The sequence below is a fragment of the Cryptomeria japonica genome, chromosome 9 (assembly GCF_030272615.1).
Source record: "Cryptomeria japonica chromosome 9, Sugi_1.0, whole genome shotgun sequence".
NCBI lineage: Eukaryota > Viridiplantae > Streptophyta > Pinopsida > Cupressales > Cupressaceae > Cryptomeria > Cryptomeria japonica.
Window position 1 is genome coordinate 119,776,746 of NC_081413.1, and position 17,533 is coordinate 119,794,278.

At 37.1% G+C, this 17,533-nt stretch overlaps 1 protein-coding gene across 1 annotated transcript; it reads left to right on the forward strand.

The window, feature by feature from the left end:
• The first annotated feature begins 16,451 nt into the window (after positions 1-16,451).
• On the forward strand, positions 16,452-17,231 carry LOC131858301 (uncharacterized). Its single transcript, XM_059211499.1, has one exon. The coding sequence runs from the start codon at positions 16,452-16,454 to the stop codon at positions 17,229-17,231; it is 780 nt and encodes a 259-aa protein (XP_059067482.1).
• The last annotated feature ends 302 nt before the right edge of the window (positions 17,232-17,533 follow it).

The window sequence follows — 17,533 nt, forward strand, 5'->3', positions numbered from 1 at the left end:
AGTGTTACATAAAGCAATGGGGCGGAAGTCAGCAAAAGTCTTAGTATTCTCTTTTTTAGGAATAATTGCAATCATTGTAGTATTAAGTTCTTTTAAAATGGACCTATTTCTCCTAGATTCCTCGAGAGCCAATAAAACATCATTTCCCACAAAATCCCAACATTTTTGAAAAAATAAAGGAGTAAAACCATCTGGTCTTGGGGCTTTATCCAGATTCATGACAAAGACAACACTCTTAACTTCTTCTAAGGAAAAGGGAGACATCAACATCTTATTCTCTTCCAAAGATACTAAAGGAGGAATATTAGATATAATATCATTGCTGAGATTTCCATTTTCTGAAGATAATAATGACTTAAAAAACCTAAATACCTCTGAAGCAATGTCCTCTGCCTCTATCAATAAATTCCCATTTTGACACTGAATACAAGATATCCTATTCTTACATCTTTTAATCTTTAGTTGAAGAATGAAAAAAATTTGTGTTCCTGTCACCATCTAAAAGCCATAACTCTCTAGATTTCTGTCTCCAATAGATTTCCTCTCTAGCTAACACCTCCTCAAGTTGTAATTTTAGTGACTTCAATTCATCAAAAACTTGTGGCACCATACCATGTTGAAGCACATGAGTATTAAAACACTTAATCGTATCTTGAATCCTTTGTTTCTCCTGAAAAATGTTCTTAAAATGCGAGATATTCCATTCCCTAATATTCAATTTCAAATAACTTAACTTCTTAGCATTCTGAAACATACGGGACCCAGAACAAAAAGGAGCAGAGGCAAAAAGGAGGAATCCCTAAACCACATGGGCTCAAATTTAAATGGGGACTTAAAAGGAGCCTTATCCTCAATAACTGAAAGGGAAATTGGAAAATGATCAGAACCTGATACCGGTAGAATAGAGGAAAAGAATTCAAAATCTGAATCAATCCAATTCTTAGATAACAAAAACCGATCTAATCTCTCAGCAATTTGAGAAAAATCCCTTCTCATGTTTGTCCATGTGAAAACCCCATTCTGAGACTTACAATCAAAAAGGCTCATATCAGAAATGAAATCCCCAAAGTCATCCATAATCCTTTTATTAGGGAAAACACCTCCTCTTTTCTCATCTAAATCAGTGATAGCATTAAAATCACCCTCGAAGATAATAAAGGATAAGACTCCTTTTATGAGATATTCTATTATTTATTATTTATTCTAATTCTTCCACTTCTTCTTTTAAGGGTTGATTTTTAATTAAGTTAAAATTGTAATCTAATTATTTGTGTTTTTTAATGGAATTATAAATAATAATTAAAAGATATTACAGTTTATACATTTTGTCTTATTTAAATTTTATTTATTATAGAATACTTATATTTTAATTTTATTCTAATTATATACTAAAATAAATTTTAACTTAACACCTAAATTAAATGTTTAGAGCAAGAGAGAAAGAAAGAGTAACTAAATTTTGATTACTCATTTCATATGTCTTTCGGGAGTTATGTTGATGGTAGCATGTCATTTTATTATTATCTCCATCTCCATCTCTCTTCTTTATCTATATCTCCTTACCTCTCTCTCTCTCTCTCTCTCTCTCTCTCTCTCTCTCTCTCTCTCTCTCTCTCTCTCTCTCTCTCTCTCTCTCTATTTTTTTGTATATCTTTCTTCCTCTTTATATCTATCTCTGTATATCTCTTACTCACACACATTTTGTCTTACTTCCTCCTTATATTTATATCGATTTCTCTCTTACTCACAGAAACACACACTCCAGTGTATTTCTCCTTCCCTATCTCTATTCTATCTCACTATCTCTAGATATTATACACTCTTCTTCCTTCACCTCTCTCACTCTCTCCATATCCCTTTCTACCTCTTCATATAACACTTCTTCTATCTATATCTTTATCTTTCTATCTCTCTATCTCCCCCTCTCTAATTCTCACCATCTTTCTATCTCTATGTCTTCCTCTCCCCCTTTTTATCTCCTTCTATCTCCCCCTCTTGATCACCCCCTCTATTTTTTACAAGTTATCTTTATTCTCTAGATCCTTTCTATCCCTATATATATATATATATATATATATATATATATATATATATATATATATATATATATATATATATATATCGCTTCTCTCCCTATCTCCCCATCACTCCCTTTTTTTATATTTCTCTAATGTATATACACACCATGTTTCTCCCTCTCTCTCTATCTCTATCTTCCCCCTCTTTATCTCTCTCCCTCTCTCTAAAGTCTAAACCTTTCTCTCTATTACTTGTCTTTGTCAGATCCTTTCTCTCACTCTTTCCCCCATCTCTCTCATTTTCTCCACATCTATTACACATTCTATATTTTCTCCATCTCTTTTGTCTTGTCTATATATCTCTTTCTATACATATATCTCTCTCTATCTCTCTCTATCCCTCTCTCTCTATCTATATTTTCCTCTATCTATATCAATTCCCCCCACTCTTTCTCTGGGTGATCCCTCTCTTTATCTTACCCTCCACTCTATTTCTCCCCATCTCTCCCTCCCCCATTCCCTTCCTATCCCCCTATTTATCTTTTTATCTCTACCTCTCTCCCTTTTTCTTCCTGTATATCTCTATATCTCTCTTTTTCTCTTCCAGTATATATCTATATCTCGTTATTGTCTCACCCTCTCTCTAGCTCTATTTGTCCATTTATTTATCTCTCTCCCTCTTCCCCTCTCTATATATCTCAAACTCTTTAGTTCTATCTCTCTCTCTCTCTCTCACAAACACACACACATAGATATATATATATATATTGTTGGTATGTTTGTCATTGCGCCAAAAGCTCAAGCTATCAACGTACGTCACAAACACCAAACTTACCCAGATCCATGAGAGGTGGTTAAGCCATGTCGTCAACCCCAAAGGAGGTACTGACCACCAAGTCAACAATCTCCCCCTCAGCACCGACTAAGGGTTCTGCACCGACGGAATGAAGGAGAACTCCTGGGATTCAAACCCATGATCCAAGGCTTTGATACCAATTGTAGAACACAATATGTCACTAACAGGGGGGTGAATCAGTGATTTGAAACAATTTCCAACTGTGTGTGCAATCGATAAAGCAATGAAGACACTAGTAATCAAACACACAAAGAATTCATCTCACAACACCAGATATATGAGGATAACCCAATGTGGGAAAAACCTCGGTGAGAAATGTTGCTAGAGTCTACTGCTCCAATCCAACCTCACAAAGAAACAATAGTTACAAAGTTTAGGGCACCAACCCCTAATGATTTATGGGCACCAACCCCTACACTGAGCACCAACTTAGTGATACACAATAAAATAACAACTTATTACAATGAAAGTACCTTGTTACAAATGAGTTTTGCAATACCTATTCAACTTCTCTCTGCGAGTTATAACTCTTCCATGTTTCACCAGTTAGTTCACTACTAGTTATCAATTCACTCTCTCTAATCCATTATCGGTCAATCTTTTCTTTTTCTAACTTCCTCTAATACTCACCATGCTCTCTATCAATCTTGGATTCCTTCCTACTGATTCACCTCAGCTCTATTATCTACTGGTTAAACCTCTGCTAAACCCTATTATTGGTTACAACTCTTGCTATCAGTTCTCCTTAAGATACTTAGTTGTAATACTCTTCTTAGTCTGATCTACACTCTATTCACTCATGCACACTCCTCTCTAGTAACTAGCATCAATCTCTTCTGCAACATCATCTTTTGTGTCTTCAATCTGCATATATATATCCTTTGGTTTTCTTGCCTAACTGTAATATTTAAATATTTTCTGCCTAGTGTTTTCTTTATTGATCTCAATCAAATCGGATCACATCAAATCTGACCTCTGAGATCTGTAACAAAGCAACACTATACCACCATATCTTGGTCTATCTATACTTGTTTTCTATTTTTGGCAAGCACGACTCTGCTTTCTGTCAAACAACATTAATGTTCCAACAATATACTTCTCAAGGTCAACAAGGAGATCATATATCATGCATCGATCATGGAGACAGAAGATCAAATCTCCACCCCTCAGTCTGCATCGAGCTTCATTCCTCTGTAATCCTCCCATGATTTATGGGATCAACATTAAATGCAAACTTAGTCGGCAACTACCTCACTGACTCTCACTTCATTGACCACTGCTCGTTAGCCATTTGGATCCTAGTGTCATCCTTCATCAGCTTCCACCTTAGCATAGTCCACTTTGTTGGTTCAAGCTTGGTCACCGACCAAAAAACATCCTACTGGTATCTGCCTTATGCTGTCGGTCTTCTTACCCAACCGGTCACTAGGTTTCTTTGTGTTCTTCTTGTCTCTAGTCTGCTTACTGATGGAGAGGTTGTTACGGCCTTCATGTAAGTAACATACCTTTCATGCTGATCATGCTATATCGGTTGACATAACCAATCTTACCTTTAGTTGTCTCTATGCTTTCTTATGCTTACTCGTTGGTGAACATCCATACCAGTAACATGTTCTTCTTGCATCTTGCATACACCTTGCATACCGGTAGCTATCTTGTATCTTGCATACCAGTAGCCATCCATATTGGTGAATACATACTGGTTGACATCAATGACAATACAATGCCAACAATCTCCCCCTTTGGCATTGATGTCAACACACTTTGCATTTATTCAACTGGTTCATTCTCCCCCTTTGACAAAGGGAACAAACTCTGCATGTACTTATCTCCCCCTGTGTCAAATCTCCCCCTTTGTCAAACAAGTTCAAGAGTCAAAAGGTATGGCAATTAAATCCTCCTAAACCATAGATCTCTATACACATTTAAGTGCATGAAGCGAGTGACACAACTCCTAACTTGTGTCTTAGATACTCAAATATGCTTACCGATAGAGGTTTGGTGAAGATATCAACCACCAGTTTGCATGTAGGGATATATTCTACCTTAACATCCTGCTCTGCCACCTTCTCCTTGAGAAAATGATGATTGATGGCAATGTGCTTGGTCCTTGACTGCATAACCAGATTCTTTGATATGTTGATTGCACTTGAATTACCACACCAAATAGAAATGGGATCATTCATCTCTACCTAAATATCCTTGAGGGTCTGCTTCATACATAGTACCTGAGAACAACATGTGGCAGCAACATCAGCAGTAGATAGGGAAATTAAATCCTGCTTCTTGTTGTGCCATGAGACCAACCGGTTACCTAGGAAGAATTCACCACCACTTGTGCTCTTTCGGTCATCAATGTAGCCTGCCCAATCAACATCAGTGTAGGCTTGTAATGTAAAATCCCCTTTCTTGGGATACCATAGTCCATAATCAAGTGTCCCTTCTAGATACCAGAATATTCTCTAGACTGCATTCACATGTGATTGTTTGGGTGTAGCCTGAAATCTAGCCACCATGCATACTGCCTGCACTATATCCGATCTAGAAGTAGCAAGATATAACAAACTACCAATCATGGATCTATATAATGTTTGATCTACTACTGGTGAATCATCAACTTTGATCAACTTGTAACCAATCATCATGGGGGTACTTATCAGTTTGTTACCTTCCATTTGGAACTTCTTCAACATATCTTTGGCATACTTGGTTTGAGAGATAAATATCCCTTTATCTTGTGGTGAAATCTACAAACAAGTAAAGTAAGACAACTCTCCAATCATTGACATCTCAAACTCTGACCTCTTTTGATCAGCAAATTCTTTGCATAGAGTGTCCTTATTGCCTCCAAAGATGATGTCATCCACATATACAACCACAATAATCATGTGGTCTTCATCTTCTTTAATCACTAATACATTTGGCCTCAAATTCTGACGAGCATTTCCGACGATCTATGGGACGTCTTGAAATTTCACCTTGACATTCCGATGAACATAGATTTTACCTGTTGATTGACATATGTTGGTCCGATGATTTTCATAGCCTCTGGATGTCTCATTGGGATAACATAATCTAATGACCTCTCTTCCTGTTGATCGGTGTGAGTTGTCCCACTAGTCTCATCGGCCATCGAGATAGCTTAAAATGTATTCAGGCGATGGGCACGATTTCCCCGATGTCTTTTCCCTCGGTGTATCTCCTCCTGATACGGTATGTCTCCTCAGCATAAGCTTTGACCCTATATCATCTTAGCCTTTGTTGATGCTTTTTACTTTTGCCAGTGTCCATCGGGAAAATTCTTACCGATAGCATCATCGGCTATCAACAATATAAGATCTCTGCTTTGCTGCTAGTGTGTGTTATGTTGATGGACTTCTCCGGTATATATATCCCGATGACATACTTCTAGTTGTATTACCACCAGGTTAACTTTTTCCAATAGTACAAATTTCATATTTCACGTTGAAATTCTGACGAACACGTGGTATTTTTTTAAAAAAAAAGTAATTACGCGCCATCATTATACGCGGGCTCATCAAGGTGCGAAAATTGGGAGGAAGCGAGCATAATTGCTGCAGATAAATGTTGATGAAGAATTCACCTGTGGCAATGACAAGCAACCTTTTCTCATTCACAATCCACTCTTTCTTTTTCTCATGAGTCCCTAATGAGTATCGAAGGCAGAACCTCTTCCTTGTAAATTTGTTGTGCATGGGAAACAACCCCTTGGAGCTGGAAACCGTAAACCCCAGGGAGTTCACTCTACTTTTACTCACCAAATTCAAATTGAAGAAAATTGAAACAACAGACGATGGTTCCATTGACACAATGACCATCACCATTATTGTTACTACCTCTTACCTCCTGCGCTTCATGTTGTGTACCATACAAGAGGTTGGCCCTTTCATTCCTGTCATCAAGATTTTTTTGCAAGTTCCTTTGCTTTCCTTGCATTCTCTTGTTCACTTTGTTTAATGATATCAGCTTTGGAAAAATATGGATCCTCAACCTCCTTAACCTCTCCATTTTGGGGCTGCCAGTTATAAAGACAAGTCACTGGACATACCAATCACCCCAGTTATGATTCACTATATTTCTGTCATCAAAATCTTTAGATCTTGATTCAATTATAATTTGATCTTGTGTAACGAGAATCCCAAACAAAATTCCATAATTGAACATGTTTATCCTCCCCTTGGTTGTTTCTGAAGTTAAGCCTCAATTCCTTGGGCCACATACCCCTAAAACATCCATAGAATAACATTAAATGCATCGATAATAAGTAAAACTTAAAATTAGGGCAATTATTAGGGCACAATTGTTGCAGATAGATGCTCGGAAACAACTATACAAGAGGTTGGTCCTTTCATTCTTGTCATCAAGATTTTTTTGCAAGTTCCTTTGCTTTCCTTGTATTCTCTTGTTCACTTTGTTTAATGTATCTACTTTGGAAAAATATGGATCCTCAACCTCCTTAACCTCTCCATTCTACGACTGCCAATTATAAAGACAAGTTGCTTCATAGCTTCTAGAGGGGTGAACAATTCTCTATGACTGTAAACCCTTCCAGCCCTCAAAATAGCCCTTTGTATGGAAGCAACTTTTCTAGGTCCAAGGCCAGCTACAAATTGAAGAGGAGAAAACATCCAACCTTTATGTCAGCAAGGATTTCTTGCTTTTTATTGAATGTTTGTTGTTCCGCACTTCTAGCATATTCATCAATATCAAGGGCCTTTAACACATGGGGATATTTTTTGACATGTTCAACTGTCATTTCTTGTGTTTCCTTATCCATATCATCTATATCTTGTCTTGCATCTTCACAGTATACATGCTCAACCATTTTCTTGGCTAGTTCATATGACTCTAGATGAATTCTAGTATCATCCAATGGATCCATAACATGGTTCCCAGAAGCTGCTTGCCGGACAAAAAATCAGCAAAAAAATAGATTTAAAACAAAACATAACAAATTGTAGGCATAGAGACAAAAACTATTTTTAAAAAAAAATTAAGGGCATTTCCATAACATAGAGATATAAAGAGCAACTAAAATAGAGTTTAACCCATGAATTATAGAAAATTAATTTTTTTTGTTTACATTCATATTGCCGATTCAATCTTTATGTCAGCAAGAGTTTCCCACTTTTTATTGGATGTCTGTTGTTCCACACTTCTAGCATATTCATCAATACCAAGGGCCTTTAACACATTGGGATATTTTTTGACATATTCAACTACCATTTCTTGTGTTTCCTCATCCATATCATTTATGTCTTGTCTTGCATCTTCATAGTATACATCCTCAACCATTTTCTTTACTAGTTCATATGACTTAGGATGAATTATAGTATCATCCAATGAATCCATAACATGGTTCCCAGAAGCTGTTTGTCCGAAAAATAATCAGCAAAAAATCAGCAAAAAATCAAAAAAAAAATCAGATTTATAAAAAACATAACAAATTGTAGAAAAAGAGAGAAAAACTATTTTAAAAAAAAACTTAAGGTCATTTCCATAGCATAGAGATATAAGAGCAACTAAAATAGAGTTTAACCAATGAATTGTTGAAAATTAATTTTTGTTGTTTATATTCATATTGTCGATTCAATCTTTATGTCGGCAAGAGTTTCCCGCTTTTTATTGGATGTCCAATGTTCCACACTTCTAGTGTATTCATCAATATCAAGGGCCTTCAACACATGGGGATATTTTTTGACACGTTCAACTGTCATTTCTTGTGTTTCCTCATCCATATCATCTATATCATGTCTTGCATCTTCACAGTATACAACCTCAGCCATTTTCTTGACTAGTTCATATGACTCTGGATGAATTCTAGTATCATCCAATGGATCCATAACATGGTTCCCAGAAGGTGCTTGCCCTGAAAAAAAGATCGGGAAAAAATCGGAAAAAAATCAGATTTAAAAAAAACATAACAAATTGTAGAAAAAGAGACAAAAACTATTTTTAAAAAAAACTTAAGGGCATTTCCATAGCATAGAGATATAAAGAGAAACTAAAAATGAGTTTAACCCATGAATTGTTGAAAATTATTTTTTGTTGTTTATATTCATATTGCTGATTCAATCTTTATGTCAGCAAGAGTTTCCCACTTTTTATTGGATGTTCGTTGTTCCACACTTATAGCATATTCATCAATATCAAGGGCCTTTAACACATGGGGATTTTTTTGACACATTCACCTGTCATTTCTTGTGTTTTCTCATCCATATCATCTATATCTTGTCCTACATCCTCACAGTATACATCCTCTGCCATTTTCTTGGCTAGTTCATATGACACAAGTTTTGGAATAATTAATATAACTTTCATTTGAATTGTTGGATATTTCTATAAATTGGAGGATAAGTCTATAACAATGATATTAAGAGACTGACTAGAGTGATTGGCTTCATTACAAGGTAATGGAAGCCTTTATATTGAAAACCTCATTGGCAAGACCAAATGTTCCCTTCACCACTAGTGTAAGTCTTGCTGATGGATTTCATCGACATGTACTACCCCGATGACACCCGAGACATCAGGTCTCTATTGGTGTATGTCTTGTCAATAGCCGATGAGGCTATTGGTAAGACATATAGCGATGGAGACCTGGTAAGACATACACTGATGGAGATCTGATGTTCGGCCATCAACAAGACATGCATCGATGGAGACCTGATGTCTCGGGTATCATCAAGGTAGTACATGCCAATGAAATCCATCGGCAAGACTTACACTAGTAGAAAAGGGAACATTTGGTCTTACCGATAGACGATGAGACTATCGGTAAGACATACACCAATGGAGACCTGATGGTTTCCGTCAGAATTCCGACGTTGGCGAGCACCGTCAGAGTATCCGACAACAAGTTTTTGACAACTACATTTGTCGATAGTCCGATGAAAAATAGTCAGAATTTTGATGAGTGGTCGTCAAAATTGAGTCCCAAATGTACTAGTGAATGTACAAATTGTTATATGCACTTCCCTTTTTGAAACCCTTATCCTTTAGATATTTGTCTAACCTTGAGTACTATTCTCTTGGAGCCTTCTTCAAACCGTACAGTTCTTTCTTCAATCGACACACAAAAGTTCCATCATCATGTAGAAGAAAACCTTTCGGTTCTTCCCTATATACTTCCTCTTCTAAATTTTCATTCAGGAAAGCAGATTTTACATCCATTTGATAGACTGTGTATCCTTTGTAGGCTGAAAAGGCTATAAATATTCTAATGGCCTCAAGAATAGAAAATGTTTCTTCAAAATCTATTCCTTCCACTTGAGAGTATCCTTTGCACACTAACTTTTCTTTGTTCCTCACAATCTTTCCTTCTTCATTCATCATGTTCCGGTAGACCCACTTTGTACCAATGACATTCTTATTTGTCGGTCTAGGAACTAACTCCCAAGTTTTGTTCTTCTTAATTTTCTACAGCTCTTCTTCCTTTGCATCCATCTATTTCTAACTTTTGTTGGCCTCATTAAATGTTTTGGGTTCCATTTCAGTCATGAGGTAGAAATTGACTTGTTCATAATTCCGAGCAAGTCTTCTTCTGGTCTGCACACCATCATTATTATTACCTAAGATCTAATCTTCTGGGTGATTTTTCTATACATATTAGTTGGGGGACTTGTTTGATGCTTCTTTTGATTCACTTTCAATCTAAACTTCATCTTCATCACTGGTGTCATCATACAGGTTTACTTGTACTTGTCTTCCTTTATTTATATCTTCATCAACTCTTACATGCATACTCTCAATGACTCTTCTTAGTCTTTTGTTGTAGCATTTTTAGGCTTTGCTATGAGTTGAATATCCCAAGAGATACCTTCATCACTCCTAGAATCAAAGGTACCTAAGCCATCCATATATCTCTTGATAAAACATTTACTTCCAAACACTTTAAATTATTTAACTGATGGCTTTCGATCATACCACAGTTCATAAGGTGTCATTCTACTATTTGTTCTTAGTTGAACCCGGTTCAAGTTGTAGACGTATAAAAAATGACCACTTTCCTAAGTGAATATTTAATATTAATTTAATCTCATTCCTCTTTTTAATTAATGTATATTTAATTAAATTATTCGTATTCATCTATTTGATTAAATAAATTATTTAATTTATTTAATTAAGTTAACCTAAGCCTTTCATAGCCTTTAATTAAATAAATCACTTTATTTAATTAATCTCCCTTTCTTCCTTTTTAATTAAATTTACATTTAATTAAATTGATCCTTGCAAGTAAATAAATCTAATTTATTAATCATTTCAATTAACTAAAATTAATTTGAAGGGTGAGTGTGAGTGGCTTGAATCAAAGCACGAGGTACTGCGAGTGCAAAACTTTCAAGCTAATAATAGCTTAAGTTGTAATAATGGTGGCATTTGAAGGCAACAAGAGCGAAAGCGGCAGCAGGAGCAGGGATGCCGATATGTGAAGTTTGGGCATTCAGGCTGTGAAGATTCCTATTCAAAACAAAGTCACCCCAAAGATTGTTCCATGGAGCGATGAAGCAGATATTGCTTTTCCCATTGAAGCAGGTAGGTTACAACCCTCTCAGAAATTGGCTAATTTTGGGAGAAAAGACGTGTTCCATGGAGACAGATATTCCAGACCGCAGATGAATTATGGAAATTCATATTTGAGTGGCAACTAGTGCCCTATTGAGCCACTTAAATGGAAGGAAAATGGTTTCATCTGGAACAACAAAGGGTTTCGCAAGGTCAAGTATCCTGCTTCCGAGTTCCCCCAAAACTGGCAACCATCGCCTGAATCTAGCATCCCTGGTGCGGCAACCGAGTGAGGCAATCCATATTTTGAACCCAATCCGGTCCCTTTGAAATCTCATGGTAATTTCCAAATGTGGAATGGGCACTTCAAGCAAGACAACTCTAGTGCAGACCATGCAAGGTTTTGGAGATCCAAATTTCATCCTAAAATTCAAAACCCTTGGTTGGATCGAGGGGGAAACACTGATTTTTGAGGATGGACCTTTCCCCCTCATCGTCCCCATCATCCTAAACCAGTAAGAAAAACTTCAAGACCTACTATCTTTTTGGATGAAAATAAAATTAATTATGCTAGGTCGAATTTGCTTGAGTTTTTCTTTTTCATCAAGCTGGGTGGTGGAAAACGGGTTAAGGGTAACTTTGAATCTTGGTGTAGAGCACAATGGGGAAAGGATATTAATATCAATATTCTCCCAAATGACTTATATATGATCAAATTTATGAGTAATGAGGAGAAATGGCAAGCTAAAAACAAAGGTCCATATATCTTAGATGGCATTGAAGTTCACATCATTGAATGGCAACCCAATTTCAATCCCCAGACTCATGTATTACCAGACAGTAAGGTATGGATAAGATTCTACAACTGTCCCTCAAATTAATGGCATATTTATGTCATTAAGAATATATGCAAAGATCTTGGTACATTTGTATCGGTTGATGACATTTTGGAGGACAAAATATGGGGAAGCTTCCTCAGAATATGCATTTGCATAGATCAAATCACCAAGATCCCTGATGAAGTTAAAATTATTGGTTCTAGGAAGTTCTAGATCCAAAATATTGATAGAGAAGATCAGTTGTGTATTTTCCCTAGATGATTCTCCTTGGATCACATTGGCTTTGATTGTGATGTTTCGACTATGATACAAAGAAGTTATTCATGTATGCAATTTCATATTGAAGAAGATCTACAACGGGAACCTCATATCTCCACTGATAATGGGGAGGATTTTTGTAACAAAATTCATGAAAATGAGAATATTCCATTGACTGAGGCAACTCCTTTGACATAGCTCCTCCCTCCTTTGATCAAAGTGAGAGCCAACAAGATCTTCTCATGCTTCTAGAAAAGACTAAAACCTTACAGGTGGATATTGAAACTAAACTAGTGGATTCGCTACCACCCTCTCCTCTTGAGACTAAGAGTCAGCTGGTAATTGAAGACTGCAAAATTCACACTCAAGAAAAGGACGCTACTAGAAATCTAGGGGAGATGGGAGATAAGATTTACTCTTTGCTGGGTATTGATTTGGAAGATGGTGAAATTGAGTCTTCCTCCTCGGAGTGGGAAGAAGACTTTGAACTTGCCTCTGATCTTATATTGGAGGATTCCACAAAAGGTTTTGGGAAGTCGGATTCAACCATTGACAAACCAAACTTCAAGCCAAAAGGAATGCAGGCGTGCAAGTTAAAAAAAATTATGCTAGCAATTGTTGGTGCAGCTAGTGGTCAAACCAAACTTAATTTAGAGAAGGGAAACACCCTTCCCCAGAAGCAATGAAACTCTTATCTTGGAATGTCAAGGGCATCAATGCCCCTGACAAATGGTGCTTGATTAAGCATGAAATTTATGGCACCAAAGGATATATTTGGCTACTACAAGAGACTAAATGGAGTAAGACTGAGATTGAAGCAAAAATGAGAGTTTGGAAATAGTGGAATGGTCTGTTTAGGCAATCGGATGGAGCCTCTGGTGGCTTGGGAATCATCTAGAATCCCATGAGTGTTAGGATCTCTCTTGTTGGGGAAGATAAGTATTGGCAACATTTTCTGGTAGCTATCCTAGGATGGAATGAGAATTTCAATCTTTTTAATGTTTACGGACCATCTTTTGCTGGTGATAAACGTGCTCTCTAGGATCTTTTAGCCATCAGACTTTGCAGTATTACTAAAGGTAGTTGTGTGGTTGTTGGGGACTTCAATGCAATCCTTTTTGGCAATGAAAAAAGTGGGGGCATTCAAAGGATTGGTATGACTGAGAAGGATTTTTTGGAATTTGTTGAGAAGAATCACCTAATAGACATTGTTCCTAAAAATGGAATTTTCACATGGACGAACAAGAGATCAGATTTTACTAATATTGTTGAATGGCTAGACCAGTTTCTTGTTACTAGTGATTGGCTAGGACCAAATCTTGCATTAGAGTCATCGATTCTCCCACTTATTGGATCAGATCGCTACCCGATCTGTCTGGAGATCCTCAAGGATCAATCGGAGGGAGGTACTCCTTTCCGGTTTGAGAAAATGTGGTCCAGAGTGCCTAAGCTATATGATCTTATATCTGTTTGGTGGAATGAACTGGTTCTAGGGAATAATTTGAGATTATTCATACTCAATGAGAAGCTCAAGTATATTAAGGTTAAGATCAAAGAATGGAATATGAGCCATTTCAAGAATATTCATATGAAGAAATTAAGAATTAAGGCTGAGTTCGAAGAAATAACCAATTCTGTTATTACTTCAGGAATGAATGAGGATTTATTTAACAAAGAAAAATCCCTCAAACCTGAACTAAAGGAAATCCTTCGATGTGAGGAAATCCATTGGTGACAAAAATCAAGGGACTTATGGCTTAAGGAAGGTGACAAAAACACCAAATTATTCCATAGATCGGCCATTGCCATTCGCAATAGAAACAGAATATCGGAGATTAAGAGACCGAATGGAAACATTATCAGGAACTATGAGGACATTGCACAGGAAGTTGTAAGATTCTTTGAATCTTTAACGAATGGTGGTCACCATAATGATCATGAAGAAAGAGTCGGACTTCTTAACTCAATCCCATCCATAATATCTGATAGTCAAAATGCAGCTCTCTTTAATCCTATTTAAATTGATGAAGTAAGGAAAATTACCTTCCAGTTGAATCTTGATAAGACTCCTGGCCTTGATGGCTTCCCTGCAGCTTTATTCCAACAATTCTGGGCGAGATCTACACCTAGCAATAGAAGAATCAAGAAAGAAAATGACTATGTTAGGTGCTATTAATCACACCTTTTTGGTTTTAATCCCGAAAAAGAAAAACCCTCAACAGATGAGTGATTTTAGGTCCATTGCTTTATGCAACACGATCTATAAGATTGTAACAAAGATCATAGCCAACAGATTGAAGCCCCTCCTTAAACACATCATATTGGATGAACAAAGTGGATTTGCCCCTGGAAGATCCATTGTGGAAGGCATTATCATTGCCCATGAAACACTTCACATGACTAGGAAAACCAAGGATTCTTGCATGATTTTAAAACTGGATATTCTAAAAGCTTATGATAAGGTGGACAAGGGTTTCTTAATTGATGTATTAAATAAATTTGGTTTTTGCAAGGAATGGATCGCATGGCTCACGAGTTGTTTATCATCCCCCAAATTCTTCGTTTTGGTTAATGGCTCATCTCATGGCTTCTTTTCCACATCAAGAGGAATACAACAAGGTGATCCAATGTCACAATTTTTTTTATCATAATGGTTGAAGCCTTAGGTTGATCAATAAGAGATCTTCAACAAGATGATCGATGGATTGGAGTCAATGTGGCAACAAGGGTTGAAAAAATGACTCACTTGCAGTTTGTCAATGATACCATTTTGTTTGGCTCAGCTTGTAGGAGAGAGGAAAGGACAATTAAATCATACCTCGATGATTATTGTATGGCTTCCGAGCAAAAAATCAATTGGAACAAATCTGAAGTATTTTTTGTCAACACTCTGATTAACTTGCAAGGTATCTTATCAAGGATTCTTAATCTCAGAGTTGCAAACTTCCCAGGGAAATTTCTTGAAACCCCCCTCTTCATTGGCAGTAACAGAACTTGCTATTGGAAGCATCTTATTGATAAGTGCACATCCAAGCTTGCAAATTGGAAAGGCAAGTGGTTATCCTCTACTGAGAAACTCACTATGATAAAATCGGTCCTCTCTACGCTACCAGTTTTTTCCATGGCATGTCTAAGATTACCAAAGGCAATTGAAGATGAATTGATCTCTATAATGAGAAATTTCCTTTGGAATAGCTCAGATGACAAAGGGAAATTTCCTCTAGTAGCTTGGAAAAAGATCTACCAACCAAAAAAGGCAGGGGGTGCTGGCATTCGATGAATTTTGATTATGAATTTAGCTATGGGTGCTAAATTGGTTTGGGAAATTTGTAGTGGTGGTAAACAAAAATGGGCAAGGATTCTAAAACATAAATATTTGGAATCCCTGGAGCCAAAAAGGATTCTCACTATAAACAACCCCCCAGAGGTTCGACCATCTGGAATTTTATTGTGGAAAGCAAGGAAATCATAAGTGATTAGGTTACTTGGGATGTCAGGAAGGGAAGGGATGCCTCCTTTTGGATTGATTATTGGGCTGGTGAAGCTGCCTTATGTCTCAACCCTTCTCTGCAACCTATTATGGTAGAAACTTGTCACCTCTAGGGTCACAATATCTGTGATTATGGTTACCCTATCCAAGAAAATGGCATTGCTAAGTGGAAATGGAACTCCTTGGATCCCTTGGACTTAGATCAACGTCAGAAAGACTTGTTTGCCAACATTCTCAGCAAAAGGGTTATTTTTCCTTCCCCTGAAAAGGACATTATTAGGTGGTGTGGATCCTCTGATGGTAAATACAAGGTATGTTTTGGTTACAAATTGAAAGAAGCGGCTATAGAAAAAAAAGATTGGCCTGTTAATCTTTTTTGGCATCAACATCTCCTACCTAAAGCAGGTTCATTTGTCTGGCTGGCTTGCCAAAGAAAGATTCTAACTAAAGAAAGACTCTATTCAATGGGCATTAATGGACCCAGTAGATACATTTTATGTCAAGAGCAAGAAGAGACTGTAGATCATCTACTTCTCCACTACAAGTTCTCCAGTCACTATTGGTGGCATTTCACAAGAAAATTGAGAATCTTTGGCCCCTTTCCATCAAGGTTGGATGAGTGGTTTCTGCAATGGCCTAAATCAAAAGGAAAGGCTATATTTGTTGATTTACTTTATATTTTACCATCTCTTCTGATTTGGGAAATTTGGAAAGAAAGGAATCATAGAATTTTCCAGGGTAAAGAGATGAGCTTAACGTCTCTATGTGGGAAAATTGAGAACCATCTGATTGAGCTCCTAAATGAGGTTGCTCAATCCAAATCATTAAATAAAAATGTATATATGGACTGGGATTGGAAGATTAAGCTGGCACTTCCAAATCTTCTCATTCCACCACTTTTTTGCAAGGGACCCCTGATGGATCAGGTCAATCCAAGATTGGGTGTTAAATGGGAAGTGCCAGAGCCTGGGTGGTTTAAGGTAAACTTTGATGGTGCTTCTGCAGGAAACCCGGGTCAAAGTGGTATTGGGTGTATATTGAGGAACTCCAATGGTATTTGTATAAAAGAAATCTCTAAAAAGATTGGAGTTGCCACTAACAACGAAGCTAAATTCAGAGTGGCTTTAAGAGGACTGCAGCTAGGGATGGAGCTTGGGGTGCAAAGAGTTCATCTGGAGGGAGACTCACTAAATGTGGTTAATGTGGTCCATTGTAACAACACCCCTAGTTGGCTTCTTAACTAGTGGATTCAACTGATTCTGGTGCTACTAGCCACCTTTGATGAATTTTGGATTAGCCACATCTATAGGGAAGGCAATGGAGAGGCTGATAGACTCTCTAAATGGTGATTGCCAATGGTGACCCCCCTTGGCACTCTGATTGGGTCTTTCTAACTGATTTGTTATCCTAGATGAACTTCCACCGATTGATATGGTCTGATTATCTTGCCAGTAATGGTGCTTTCTGGTTGAGTTTGTTGGTTGTGGTCTCAAATGATTGTCTTCTTCCAGCTGATATGTTTCTCTGATTAACCTACTGGTGATGG

Bases quoted from the DNA above. Each gene is read 5' to 3' on its own strand.
- LOC131858301 (XM_059211499.1), top strand. From the start codon at position 16,452: ATGGGCATTAATGGACCCAGTAGATACATTTTATGTCAAGAGCAAGAA.